Here is a 14,314-nt window from a genome sequence, read left to right on the forward strand (position 1 = left end):
CCCATCCCCAGTAAAGCTCTGGATAACTTTCAGTTGAAGGGACAATTTGCATAGAGTACTATGCTTTTATTATATAGGATACTTTGAGATATTTCTTGATTATTGCTTTTTAAAATAATTCTTATTTTTTATAGACAGCAAATTCCTCATGTGCTTTAGGACCATAGTACTTACAATATGTGTCTTTCTATATTACTGTGATACATGATGTACCTGTCCATATTTAAATGCTTTGGGGTTCTTTAGTACTTTTTTGTTTTTTAATTCTGACCTGTGTACTGTGAATTACTCTTTTGCTGTAGGTACCTAGCACTTTCAATGTGTAAGTTCCTTCTTGGATCTGATGAGATTACAAATGGTAATCAGCAACCTTTAAATGTTAAATCTCTTCAGAAAAGAAAATGTTTATTTACTACCAAATTAAATTTCCTCTGTAAAAGTAAAATATTAAATTTTAATTAATATTGAATATAAATAAACACTATTGAGGAATAAATATTACTTCTGTGCATTGGGCAGAGATGTGCTAATATTAGGTGATTGGCTGGAAAATTTTAAGAACAAACTTTTAAAATCCCATATGTACATTATCATTGTCCTCAGATGTCGTTATTTCTTCCAGCATCTCCTTTGGATTTATTTTGCAGTTGCTGGTAGGACCTTTCCACAGATAATGGCCATTGGCACTTTATAAATTAAAAATATTCAAAACAATATGTTATGTAAAATGTTCATTTAAAAATACCAACAGGACTTTCTCTTGGTATGTCTTATTTTCCTTAGTAGCCTTACTTTCATCGCAGTCACAAGGAAATTGTTGGTACCTATCACTCTTCCTTGCTATATGGTGATATACCAAATTCTACCAAGCATCTATACCAGTGATGGTGAACCTTTTGAGCTCGGCGTGTCAGCATTTTGAAAAACCCTAACTGAACTCTGGTGCCGTGTCACATAGAGAAATTTTTTGATATCTGCAACCATAGTAAAACAAAGACTTATATTTTTGATATTTATTTTATATATTTAAATGCCATTTAACAAAGAAAAATCAACCAAAAAAATGAGTTTGCGTGTCACCTCTGACATGTGTGTCATAGGTTCGCCATCACTGATCTATACTAATAAAAGGGTAATAGGCTAATTAGACCAGATGTCTTCCTGACATCCTTCCAGACAAAGCCACAGCAGCTTCAAGGTCTGAGGGCCAGTGGTGCGGGAGAGGTGGCAGTGTGGGCCAGTCCAGCACCACAGCCCCTTTGGCAGAAGCAGCGGGAGAGGGGGCTGCATGGTCCCAGTCCCAATGCTGACCCTTCTGCAGAGGCAGCTGTAGAGGCAGCGGCTCGGGCCTGGCCCTGGCATCACGCCTTCACAGAGGTTGGAAGGGTGCGACTTGCTGTGCCTCAACCTCCCACAGCTCCTCCCCCACCTGACCTGGCCCCAGATCCCCCCCCCCCCCCCCCACCAGTGGATGGGGGGTGGGGCCAGCGCTAAGAAGTGAGGGTTGAGTGCCGGCAGCTGCAGCAGCCGGCATTGGCAACAGCAGTGGGGTGATGGGGGTGGTGCCTTCCCCTGATCAGCCCTGTCACATCCCTCAGAGGGAGGCCATCAGTAGGACATCCCCTGAGGGCCCCCAAACTGTGAGAGAGGGCAGGCCAGGCTGAAGGATCCCCACCCCCAGTGCACGAATTTTCATGCACCGGGCCTCTAGTTGTTTTATAATATGCCTTATATCTTTCTCTTTTTTATACTTCAGCATTATTTCTCAAGGTCAGGTTTTTTGTTTTTTTTTGTTTGTTTGTTTTGATTGTTCTCTGGAGTATTTCAACAACTCTTAACTGTTTTTTTGCCTTCATTGCTACCAATCTTTTACACTACAGACCCTGAGTGTCTTTCTAATACACAGGTAGTCAAGGTACTGTTCCTTCAAAATCTGTTAGTCTTATAGACTAAAATTCACACTCCTTAGCATGGTATTTAAAGCCCTTTTGTCTCAGGCTCCAAGACTACCTTTTACACTCACCTACCACATCAACTTTTTCCCTGATTATGAAATGTACTGTAAATGTGGTCTAATTTCTCTCTTCTTTTGCTTATGTTGTTTCTTCAACCTGAATGCCTTTCTCCCATATTGACATATTTTTATTCTTTACAGCTCAATTTAAATGCCACTGTTTTTGGGAAGAGACTTCTTAATATGTTCTAGTTAGAGTTAACATTTTGCTTCTAATTTTCTTTCAATAATGCATTTCTTGGACCTTTATGCAATACTTATTTCATTTGAACATAGTGATTTATGCTTGAGGTCCTCAGTCAGACATATCTGGATGTAAATCCTGCCTCTGCTGCTTATTTCCTCTACATTCTTGGGCAATCAATTTAATTTCCTAAGCTTCTTCCTTATCTGTTAAATTGAGCTAATATTTGTACCTAATGTGTGGGTCTCTTTTTATGTTAAGTCAGATAACAGCACATCAGCATGATAAACGGTATCTATATATGTGTTCTAGGTACTTGGGCACTTGGCTTTCTCCCCAGGAGATAGTAAGCACTTCGAGGATGGGAATTCGTTTTACTTGTACCCAGTCCAGCCTGCTCTCTTTTGGTTTTGTTGGTCATGATTCATGGGACATTAACTATAACTTATTAGAATTAACATTAAGTTATTGTTATATTGTCTCATTGCACAAAGGAATGGGGATGACTTATGAGATACATAAAGAACAAAAGAGTGAAACAAATAAAATAGTAATAAGTGCATTTTGAATAAAGAGTTTCATTTCACCATTGTCAACCTAGATCAAACAAAAGCTATCACTAAGAAAATGTCAACGCTTGTCTTTATTCTGTCACGTTTTTAGGATCTCGTCTTCGTCAGGAAGACTTTCCCCCACGGATTGTGGAGCACCCCTCAGACGTCATTGTTTCCAAGGGAGAGCCCACCACATTGAACTGTAAGGCAGAGGGCCGGCCAACACCCACCATTGAGTGGTATAAAGATGGTGAGCGGGTGGAGACGGACAAGGATGATCCGCGCTCCCACAGGATGCTGCTGCCCAGCGGATCCTTGTTCTTCTTGCGCATTGTGCATGGTCGCAGAAGTAAGCCTGATGAAGGAAGCTACGTTTGCGTTGCAAGAAACTATCTTGGTGAAGCAGTGAGTCGGAATGCATCTCTGGAAGTGGCATGTAAGTGAACACAATGAGCCTCATAAATGGCATGCGCATTTACTTTGATTTATTTGTAGTAAGCTTTGTTCCCATGGGTGCTTAATACCCAAAGAATAAAACAATTAAAATGCTCTGCATAATTTTACTTTGTCTTCTCTAGAGAAAGCTAGTCAAAATAATGCCAAGCCAGGGTGTTGCAGTAAATTTATTTAGATTACAGCACCATGGTGATTGTTACTATATTACAGCAAGGTGGCGATGCTACTCATATTTAAAATTTGAGTTATTACTGAGAGATATAATCAAGTATTAAAGTTGGCAGTGTTAAATGAAAAGTTTGTGTCTACCATGTCAGCAAATACAAGGGATGCATTCAATATTATACCAATTTCTGTTACCTATTTATAACTAATATACTGTATATATGTATAAATCTAAATTTTATCAGGCAATTTCTGATAAAGGAATCATTACTCTAGGCATGCCTGGAAGAACACATCAACAATAATTCCAATTATACTTTCTTTATTTAATAGAAAAGTCATCATAGAAGATATCTTATTTCTGTAGAGACAGAATGTTCATACATCAGAGGGTCTAAGTCTTGGGAATCAGCAGTAGCTAAGGATTTGCCCTGACTTTGACATTGAAAAATATATTTATTAAGCAGATAACCCAAATAACACTAGTAAATCATGATATCAATGCTTTGTAGCAATTTTTACATTAATTCCAAAACTTCATGAATTATTTTCCAGAACAAAATAAAAAAATATGATAGATTTTTTTTTTCTGGTTTACAGCGAGGATTTGGTATGGTAATTTAAACAGCATGATACATTTTTTTATATTATCTATTTTGAGGAAATGTTTTATCTATAATTAATTGTGAAAAAGACGGAAACAGTTGGATCTTTAAAAAGTTTGTACTTTTCAACTTTCTGCTTGTACCATAGGGTCTCACAGATAAGAGAATTTAGGCATGAGTCTTATTTATATGTCTTGAAGGGTAGTGCTAAATAATAGCTCATGGTCTCATGTCTGTAATTAATGTTGATATTTTTATTTACATTCTAAATTTATTATACTAGATTATAAAACTTGTGTATTTGTGTACTAAAATTCTCAACAATATATCACTACCTGTTATCATTACTTTTAGACATGAAAACTTCTTTTAGTAAATAAAATCATACTATTTCTTATTCAGCTACCCCGATGACAGTTTTTGTTATCAAGTGTCCAGTCTTTTTTTAAAAATTTTTTTTAAAAAATATATTTCTTTATTGATTTCAGAGAGGAAGGGAGAAGGAGAGAGAGAGAGAAACATCAATGATGAGAGAGAATCACTGATCGGCTGCCTCCTGCACAGCCCTTACTGGGGATCGAACCCGCAACCCAGGCACGTGCCCTTGGCCAGAATCGAACCTGGGACCCTTCAGTCCACAGGCTGACGCTCTATCCACTGAGCCAAGCCGGCCAGGGCAAGTGTCCAGTCTTTTGATTTATAGTTCATACCAGGAAATCTGGAACCCACGGATGCTTGAAATGTGTATGTCCAATAGGAACAGATTAGAAGAATCCTAAACCCGAATTTGTTTTGTGAAAGACCTCAATATATGAGCATTAGAACCTTAGCTAGCAATGCCATTTTGCCTGAACACCAGGTAATTTACTTTTTATAAATTATTTTAAAAAGCAGTTAAATTAAGTTTAGTGAGATTTGAAGCATAAACAAAACCTTAAGAATGCAAATATTCCTAACTTCCATTTCTATTTTGAAATATCTTATTTCTGGAACTTTTCAAAAATATTGAAATAATTCAATGTCAAATTCTATTGATCTTTTTTCTACCAGGTCCCTTTATAGTAAATATAATAGGCATTATTCTCCCTTTTATAGATAAAATGAAATCTTAGTTAACTAACTGAGATTTAAACAAGTTAATGGGGAATTCAAGATCAGATCTGGGTTCTTTTAATTTTCAGTTTTAGAAAATTGTGCCATATTTGGTAAAACTAAAATAAAATCTGGACTATTTTATACAAATAAAAAATACAAATTTTGAGTTTTTAAATTTTTTCTTTTATCTACTTAACAGCAAATAACTATTTTTATTGATGTTTAGAGAGAGAGAATGGGAGAGGGAAAGAGAAAGAAATATTGATGTGAGAGCAAAACATTAATCAGCTGCACCTACATTCCCCTACCAGGGATCGAGCCCCTCAACCCAGTCCTGTGCCTTGACTGCAAATCAAACCAGCAACCTTTCAATGCTCAGGAGAATGCCCAACCAACTGAGTCACACCAGCCCAGGCAGCAAGCAATTAACTATTTTTAACCTTAACTAACCTTTCTTCTCAATATTAAAATTTATCAAAATTGGCCAGTCATTTTATTGTTGGGCAGATATAAGGTTATAATTTCTTTTTCAAAGCCTTAGTTTTGTTAAAATTGCTCTCAATAAACATGCATCTTGTATTTTTATTTAGTAACCTGAAGGATTGCTTTCTTTCCTAATTCCATCATTAATAATGAATCAAACTGTTTTAAGAGGAAGATTTTAAATAATGACTTTTTTCCTGTAATATGACAGTAGCTTTTGAAAAAATTTTAAATCAATGAGCTTTGAGAAATGCTAAAAATATTTCTGACCTAGAGAGGAAAACACAAGTCTTTAAAATTGAATTTAGCTAGTGAATAAAATTCTTTCTTCTAATGCCATGTCAACAGTTCATGCCATTTGAGGCAAAACAAGATCAAATAGTATTCATTTATATGCATCTTTTTCGCATTAGCTCATAAGTATTCTGTCTTTCCTTGTGTTTCATAAAAAGTATTAATATGGAAATTAGGGTCAAAACATTGAGATTTTTCAATAATATTGTAACCAATGTATTTTTATAAAATGGTATAAATTATATATGTTCCTCTACCAGATTATAAAAATTCTTGATCTTCATATTTGTGAATGCCTAACATAAAGGCTCAATTTTAGAACATCATTTTTTTTAAACATTAAAGGAACGAGTGGAAACCAAAAAACATTGTGTATTTGGAGAAATTCAGGTGGTTTGATATGAGGTTGGTGGGCAGCATAAGTTTGAAAGGTAGGCAAGTGCTGATTCATAAAATCTAGTCATTTTTGTTCTGTAAAATGAGAGACTTTGAAATGAAAGAGAAATAAAGATTGATTTAAAGGAATGATGATTGAAATCAGAGAGGAATTATGAAGCTGCCAAATAACTCAGAAGAGGGTATATGTTAGATTTTAAACTGAAAGTAGCAGTGAAGATTAAAAGAAGCAAATAGTTTGAATCACATTAAGAAATTATAAATCATATCACTTTATGGCCAATTTGTGAGATGATATATATGTTTGGCAGATTGACTGTGTATATTGCTACCATCTCTAGGAATGGCAGCTACAGGACAAATAACTAGTAGGAACCGGAAGCTGAACTTACTTTGGCTGTGTTATTTGCCAGAACAATGAGATAAGAAGGTGAAACTACCTCATGTTCCATTTTTTAAAAAAGCTTCTGGAATTGAGAAGAAAGGTCTTTCCCAGATAGAGGTCGAAGCCATGGGAGTAGATAGAAGTAGACATGATTGCCCAGGCAGGCTGTGTGCCCAGTGGTTAATAAGGGCCAAGACCACTTCCACTGCCTGGAACCCCGATATTTATTGAGCAAAGGAAAGAAGTGCCAGTGCAGGATGCTCAGAAGAGGTTTCAGAGTTTATGGGGTATCAACAGTGAAGTGACAAGAAAAGGAAGGCAATAATTTTCAGAATGAAAAGTCATTGGCAATGTAAACGCCACATGATGGTCAAGTAAAAGGTGTCTCTGGGCTCTAGGAAAATGAGGAGGTGTTGGGGTTGGAGTGCTAACTGCTACCTGTTCTTCCAAGAAATTAGCTCTGAAGTGTGTGAGGGAACTGGAGCAGGTAATTTCTTTGTTGTGGAGATTTGTGCTGTGCATTGTAGGATATTTAGCAGCATCTCTGGTGTTTGCTGAGGACCCTCCAACCCCATTATGACAACCAAAAATGTCTCCAGACACTCCCAAATTCCCTGGGGCAGGAGGGTAAGGGGACTTGAATTCAGTTAAGAATTAGAGATTTAAGTGCATCTGGCTTGTCAAAAATATATAGATAAGTAGGAAACAAACTTGTTATGACTTTAATTGTGAAATGATTAATTATAAAATTATGATTTTTTTAATACTCTTTGCTTCACCTTGGTTTTCATTTTTAATTTAAATCTTAGTTTCTGCTGTCTTGGCTGGTTGTATAGAAGTCCCCCTGTTCCTCAAAAAATTAAAAATGGAACTCCCATTTGACCCAATAATCCCACTTTTAAGAATATATCCCAAGAAATCAGAAACACCAATCTGAAAGGATATATGCACCTCTAGGTTCATAGCAGCACAATTTACAATAGCTAAGATTTGGAAACAGCCTACGTGCCCATCAGCGGATGAGTGGATTAAAAAACTTTGATACATCTACACAATGGAATACTATGCTGCTGTAAAAAAGAAGGGACTCTTACCATTTGCAACAGCATGGATGGACCTGGAGAGCTTTATGCTAAATGAAATAAGCCAGTCAGAGAAAGATAAATATCACATGATCTCACTCATTTGTGGAATATAATGAACAACATAAACTGATGAACAAAAATAGATCCAGGGACATAAAAGCATCGAATAGACCGTCCAACCTCAGAGGGAAGGCAGTGGGGGGAGGACGGTAAGAGATCAACCAAAGGACTTATATGCATGCATTGAAGCATAGCCCATGGACACAGACAGTAGCGGGGGTAAGGCTATGTGTGAAGGGTGGGAGTGGCTGGAGAGAGGCCAATGGGGGGGGCGGGGAAGGAGACATATGTAATACTTTTAAACAATACAGAATTAAAAAAAAGAAGTCCCCCTTTTCTTTACCATACTGTATTCTCATCTTTGTTTTTCTTTAGTACATACTTCAATTTTGTGTAAGGGAACAAGGTAGTGTAGGAAAAAAATATACAGACCCAATCATTGTAATGTAGATTTGAATCACTTACCTCATATCTGCTTTCCCTCTTTGGTTTTTCTTTGGTGGGGGGAGGGGTTAGGGGTGGCAGGAAGCAATCCAGAAAGTACTTTTCAATAACTTGAACTGAAGGAAGGTCTCTGGCAAAAGTTTTACATATTTAAAACAGAATCGCAGGGTCCATAGTAAGGCTTGAGGCACTGAAGAAGTTAATGCAGTTTTCCAATGGGATCACCAAGAGGGCCCAAGCTTGGCTAGTGCAGATAGGATTTCAGTTTGAACACCAGTGCGCCTGTGTTTGGAGCAGAGGGAGCACCGGACCCACACACAGATTGTGGCCGCCTGCGATGCAGCCTGAGTCAGCAGCAGCCCCCAGAGATAGCAGCTGTAGCCCCAGGTGGTAAATATATGACAGCAGCTTGATCTATCGACCAGGGTGAAAGGGAGTTCTGGCCTAAATGAAAATTCATGAAAAATTGATGAAGTCCCAGATTATTTTTTCCATTTTCTTTCCTCAGCACTCTTCAGAGAGAAGAGATTAAGGTGCTGCCTGCTTAGTGGCAAGGAGGTTGTGGTGTTGTGGTTCAAAGTTCAGGGGTCACATAGAAACTGATCTTTTCTTTTTCTGCTTTCCTTACTTCTAAAGCAAAATACAAGAGTTTTTCATATTAGCTATGATTTACCTTTGCTTTGATAAAAATAAAATAAAATAAATAAGATAAAAATAAAATGGCTAAATATCTAAAAGTTGGCTTTTGATGCAACTACTAAAGAGAGGATAGATGGGATTCATAATGCAATTGGGAACAAGAAATATATTAAATTCCATGACTGCAGGGTGATTTCTTTCTTTTCTTTTCTTTTTTTTTCTTTTTGGTTTCCATGTATCAAGACTCATGTTGCAAGAAAGTCATTTAGAGAAGGAAAAGGTCTTGCATTATTTATAGGTCACAGATTGCTAGAATAGCAAAGCTATGGGACACCCTACAAACATAATGATCTTGTTTGCTTTAAATCCCAAACTAAATTGATGTTTTATCTATGTCAGGAAGGGAGGTTACAAAAGTAGACTGACTTCAGTAAACAGAGGTTACAGGTGGCATTAAAAATGAACACAAAGTAAATAGTTTCTTTGATATTCCAACTTAATAAATATGTATTTTTCCTTTCTAAAAAATATTTTTAGCTATAAATGAATGTTATACAGGGAAAAATACTTTTATGTTTCATAAAAATAAAAGGTAAATTAAATTGAAAAACAGACTGAGAGCCATGGAGAGCTTTTAAAAAATGCTTTATTGACATATAATTCATATGCCATATAATTTACCCATTTAAAGTATACAATTCAATGTTTTACAGTATATTCACAGAGTTGTTCAACTAACGCCACAATCTAATTTAGGACATTTTCTCTATCCTAAAAAAAATCCTATACTCATTATCATTCAATTCCCATTCCCTTGGAAACTTTCCCAGTCCCAGGCAAACACTCATCTACTTTCTGTCTTTATACATTTGCCTCTTTCAGACTTCTTTACAAATGGAATCATATAATATATAGTCCTCTTTGACTAGTTCCTTTTCCTTAGTATAATGTTTCCAAAGATCATCCTTGTAGCATGTATCAGTACTTCTTTTCTTCATATTGCTGAATAATATTGCATTGTATGTATATACCACATCTTATTCATGTATTCATCAGTTAATAGATATTTGGGTTGTTTCTACTTTTTTTCTACTATGAATAATGCTGCTATCAAAATTCCTAAACAAATTTTGTGTAACTATGGTTTAATTTGCAACTTCTCTTGGTTATAAATTTAGGAGTAGCTTTTCTTTGTCATAACATAATTCTATTTAACTTTTTGAGGAATTTATATGTAATTTTAAGTATAGAATAAACAGTATTTATTATTGCCATTGAATTAACTGTATCTAACTTCCCTGTCAGTGAAAAGCACCGCTAAGAAACATTGACAGTGTTTGATAAATATTATATGTTACACTACCTGTGTCATATCCTATATAATAAAAGGCTAATATGAAAATTGACGGAACGGCAGAACTACCGGTCGCTATGACGTGCACTGACCACCAGGGGGCAGATGCTCAATGCAGGAGCTGCCCCCTGATGGTCAGTGTGATCTCACAGTGGGTCACCGCTCACCCAGAAGCTGGGCTCACGGCTGGCCAGTGCAGCATCGGTGGTGGGAGCCTCTCCCACCTCCGCAGCAACACTAAGGATGTCCAGCTGCAAGGAGCGGCCTACGCCATCAGTCGGACATCCCAGGAGGGCTCCCAGACTGTGAGAGGGCGCAAGCCCAGCTGAGGGACCCCCTTGAGTGCATGAATTTCATGCACCAGGCCTCTAGTTTAAAAATAAGATTAAATTACTAAAATATAAAATAATTAACTATATGAAAATATAGAATTACCACAAAGTCTCTGTTTTTTGGACCCAGTTATTTAATTCAAGTAGGTATGATTTGATGGAATAAATTCTGAAATTACTTCTACTAGAACATGTGGACTTTGGCCCCATTTAAGTTGAATAATCTTGCTGTTTGAGTCTTTACTCCATAGCATATTTTTATGTAACAAGTTTTTTTTCTACTTATCTATATACTTCTGTCACATTTTTATTTGTCCTAAAAGGAGGCAATGTTCTGACATCTCAGGAGATGATAATACCTTTCCCTAGAATAACTAACATCACCTTTTCCTTCACAGTTTCTTATCCTTCCAAATGTCTTAGTTGTGTTTGTTTTGTTTTCTACTTCTCTTGTAATGTTTACAATGAGAAATTAATGATAAATTATAACAGAAGTTGAGTTAAGTAATTTCAGGAGTGGGGAAACAGACATGTCATGACTTTCCTAAAACACATAAACATGCAAACAAATCTGTCCATTGAAATGCATACAAGACCGTGAGTTGAACTGGAACTCATGGTCATAGATTTTGACCATAAAGAACATAGAAGCAACTGGCTTTTTCATGATTCCTGTAGTTGTATTTCTAAAAATTTTAAGAGAAAAATTCAGAGTTTTTGTTAGGATGAGTCAGATATACAAACAATTGTAAAACACTTATAGCTCAAGGTACTTAGGCCACATTATGGGCTGAATTCTGCCCCTGTGAATTTCATATGTTGAAGCCCTAATTCCTAGTACCTCAGAATGTGACTGTATTTGGACACAGGTCCAAATGGTAAAATTAAAATGGTGCAATTCTAAATTTAGGTTTTAGGGTGGGCCATGATTTAACCTGATCCGTGTTCTTATAAGAGAAAGTTTGGACATATAAAGAAACAACAAGGATGCATATGCATAAAGGAAAGACACAGGGAGAAGGTGGCCATCTGCAAGCCTGGGAGAGAGGTATCAGAAAAAACTAAATCTGCCAACTTTAAACATGGACTTCCAGCCTCTAGAACTGAGAGAAAATAAGTATCTTGTTTAAGCCACCTAGTCTGTGATACTTTGTTATGGCAGCCCTAGCAAGCTAGTGCAGGCTATTAATTTTCCAATGTGAGTAACACAAAGTCATAGCTTGTGTTAAGAGGGAAGTAGATGATGAGTATCATATATTGCTTGCACTCAGCAGATTTTGTACTTCCCTGCATCCACAATGTTGGTCTGAGGCTCTTTTAAATAAAATCTGTAAACTCAATTGAAAGCATTATAAGCCATGAATCTGTCAGCATTAAGGAATCAATCTAAAACATATTTACCTGTAAACAAAAGACCAAGTGGAAAACATTTTGGTATTAGAAAACAGATAATCTTAGAAGATATATATGTATTCTCATGCACACATCTGTGTTATTTGGGTTGTTTTGTGTGTATAACTTTTAATTTTGTGATACTTCATCACATTCTTTTAAATATAGGCTTCTATTTTAGTCTTTACAACTGAAGATGCAAAGTTGCAATGCCTGGGGAACATGTTTGAACTTATGATCTATCCTATATAATAAAAGCCTAAGATGCAAATCGACTGAATGGGGGATGACTGATGGAAAGACCAGTCGCTATGACGCACACTGACCACCAGGGGCAGACATTCAATGCAGGAGCTGCCCCCAGCCTGCAGGCCCCAGGCCAGCCAAGGCGAGTGCCAGCAGGGGCCTCCTGGTCGCCCCGCCGGTTGTCCCACAGATCAGCCCTGATTACCGGCCAGGCCTAGGGACCCTACCCATGCATGATTTTGTGCATTGGGCCTCTAGTTTAAATATATATTAGGCTGAATTTTTATATCAGATTTCTGTTGATTGAATTAACTGTGTCCAATCCTTCTTAGCACAAGTCTCAAGTTACTATTCACTCAAATTAGCCTGAACTAAGTCTGATTCCAAAGAAAATACATAATGAAGTGAAATCTTGATGTTCTCTACTTTTCAAAAGATTGTTTCCAAAGACAGTATTATCCTGATCTCTGCAGACTTATAAATTCTATCCATGGAATGATAGACAAAATATTCATAGTGTTACGAGGTCTATCAATACAAGAGATTTTGAAGTTAGCTCTTGTTTTCAACTCCAGAAATCTTTTTTAGATAAAGTTAAGAATATTCAATGTTTTGGAGGGTTTCTCATCTACAAACCTTCAATTCTATTTCAATTGGTGTATAAATAGAAATTGATTTTACTGAAAATGTATACAAGTTGACATTATTATTAGGAATTGTAATTTTGTGCTGCAATGTGTATGTTTTTCTCAAAATTTGTGTTTCAGCAAAATGACAGGTCTCCTATTTTAGTTCTTTAGTTTGAATTTGTTTCTGATAATTATAATAAACATCCTTCAATTTTTCTTGCAGACCCCACAAGGTTTCTATAATTACATGAAGGAGTTTGTCATTATTTCATGCATGAATCTGTGTATTTGGTAAGCTCTTTGCAGGAGTGTAGCAGTGAAAAAAAAAGTAGGTGAAATTTTGTATAATTCTGGAAATTTCTTTTTGTATAGAAGTTTCTAACAGCCTGTGGCTTAACTGTTGAAGGGTGAGGCTCAATTTTCTTTCCAATCTATATCATTGAAATTGTTTCTTTATTTCACTTAGGAGATGTTAAAAAGCAAAACAACACTTCCAACCACCCATTTTTTTTAAATTAGAAGATAGGCATACATTTCTGTCAATGGAATACACATTTAAAAAGAAAGAATCTGGGAAAGCAATATTGGGAACCTGCTTGGGGTCATTTCTGTAAACTCACTGAAGTTCTCTAGTAGTACCCTCCTGGGGCTGCTCAGACATCAATAGTTTGTTGTCTCTGGCCCTTGGAAAGAAGTCAAGCAAGGATTGTAAGAGAGGCAGGTGTTTTCATGATGTGACAGATATATAGCCCCAGAACTGGTGAATGCCAACAGGATTTTTGTATGTATATTTTCTTTTGATTTTTTGTTTTTGCTGAAAGTCTACCACCCAAAATAGCCATTTCTTCGTTGGTTGGTCTAATCCTTTTATTCAATTGATCCTCAAAAGGCCAGCAAACAAGGCTGTCAGGCTGGGTTATAGGCAGCAAAAAGAGTCTGATTGGCTGATGTCATTGGCCCATTCATTAACATAGCAAGTAGAGCCTGGAAATTGAGCTTAAATTGACATCTAAGAAGACAAGTACTTTTTTTTAAATTACCCATATCAGTGATGGTGAACCTATGACACACGTGTCAGAGGTGACACGCGAACTCATTTTTTTGGGTTGATTTTTCTTTGTTAAAGGGCATTTAAATATATAAAATAAATATCAAAAATATAAGTCTTTGTTTTACTATGGTTGCAAATATCAAAAAATTTCTATATGTGACACGGCACCAGAGTTAAGTTAGGGTTTTTCAAAATGCTGACACGCCGAGCTCAAAAGGTTCACCATCACTGGCCTATATGTTTGTTTGTTTCTGAGCATCAAGGTATTTCCCAATTATAAAAGTACTTCTTAGTATTTAGAAAGGCAATCATTAAGTTTTTTTAAGTTGTCATCTAACATCGAAATCTGTACCAAAAACATTTAGGTCAGACTTTACAGTGTGTGTGTGTGTGTGTGTGTGTGTGTGTGTGTGTAAATATAATGTGACTATTTCCAAATATAAGTCACATT

The 14,314-nt window shown here is 36.4% G+C and overlaps 1 protein-coding gene across 8 annotated transcripts in view; it reads left to right on the top strand.

The window, feature by feature from the left end:
• Window positions 1-14,314, top strand: part of ROBO2 (roundabout guidance receptor 2) — a 672,125-nt gene that overhangs the window by 69,245 nt on the left and 588,566 nt on the right. For all 8 annotated transcript variants that reach the window (XM_005867326.2, XM_014540612.1, XM_014540614.1 and 5 more), the window contains exon 2: window positions 2,862-3,188. In XM_005867326.2, the coding sequence (XP_005867388.1) occupies window positions 2,862-3,188 (327 nt within the window). The remainder of the gene's footprint in view (window positions 1-2,861; window positions 3,189-14,314) is intronic.

Source organism: Myotis brandtii, unplaced genomic scaffold (assembly GCF_000412655.1).
Source record: "Myotis brandtii unplaced genomic scaffold, ASM41265v1 scaffold249, whole genome shotgun sequence".
Lineage (NCBI taxonomy): Eukaryota > Metazoa > Chordata > Mammalia > Chiroptera > Vespertilionidae > Myotis > Myotis brandtii.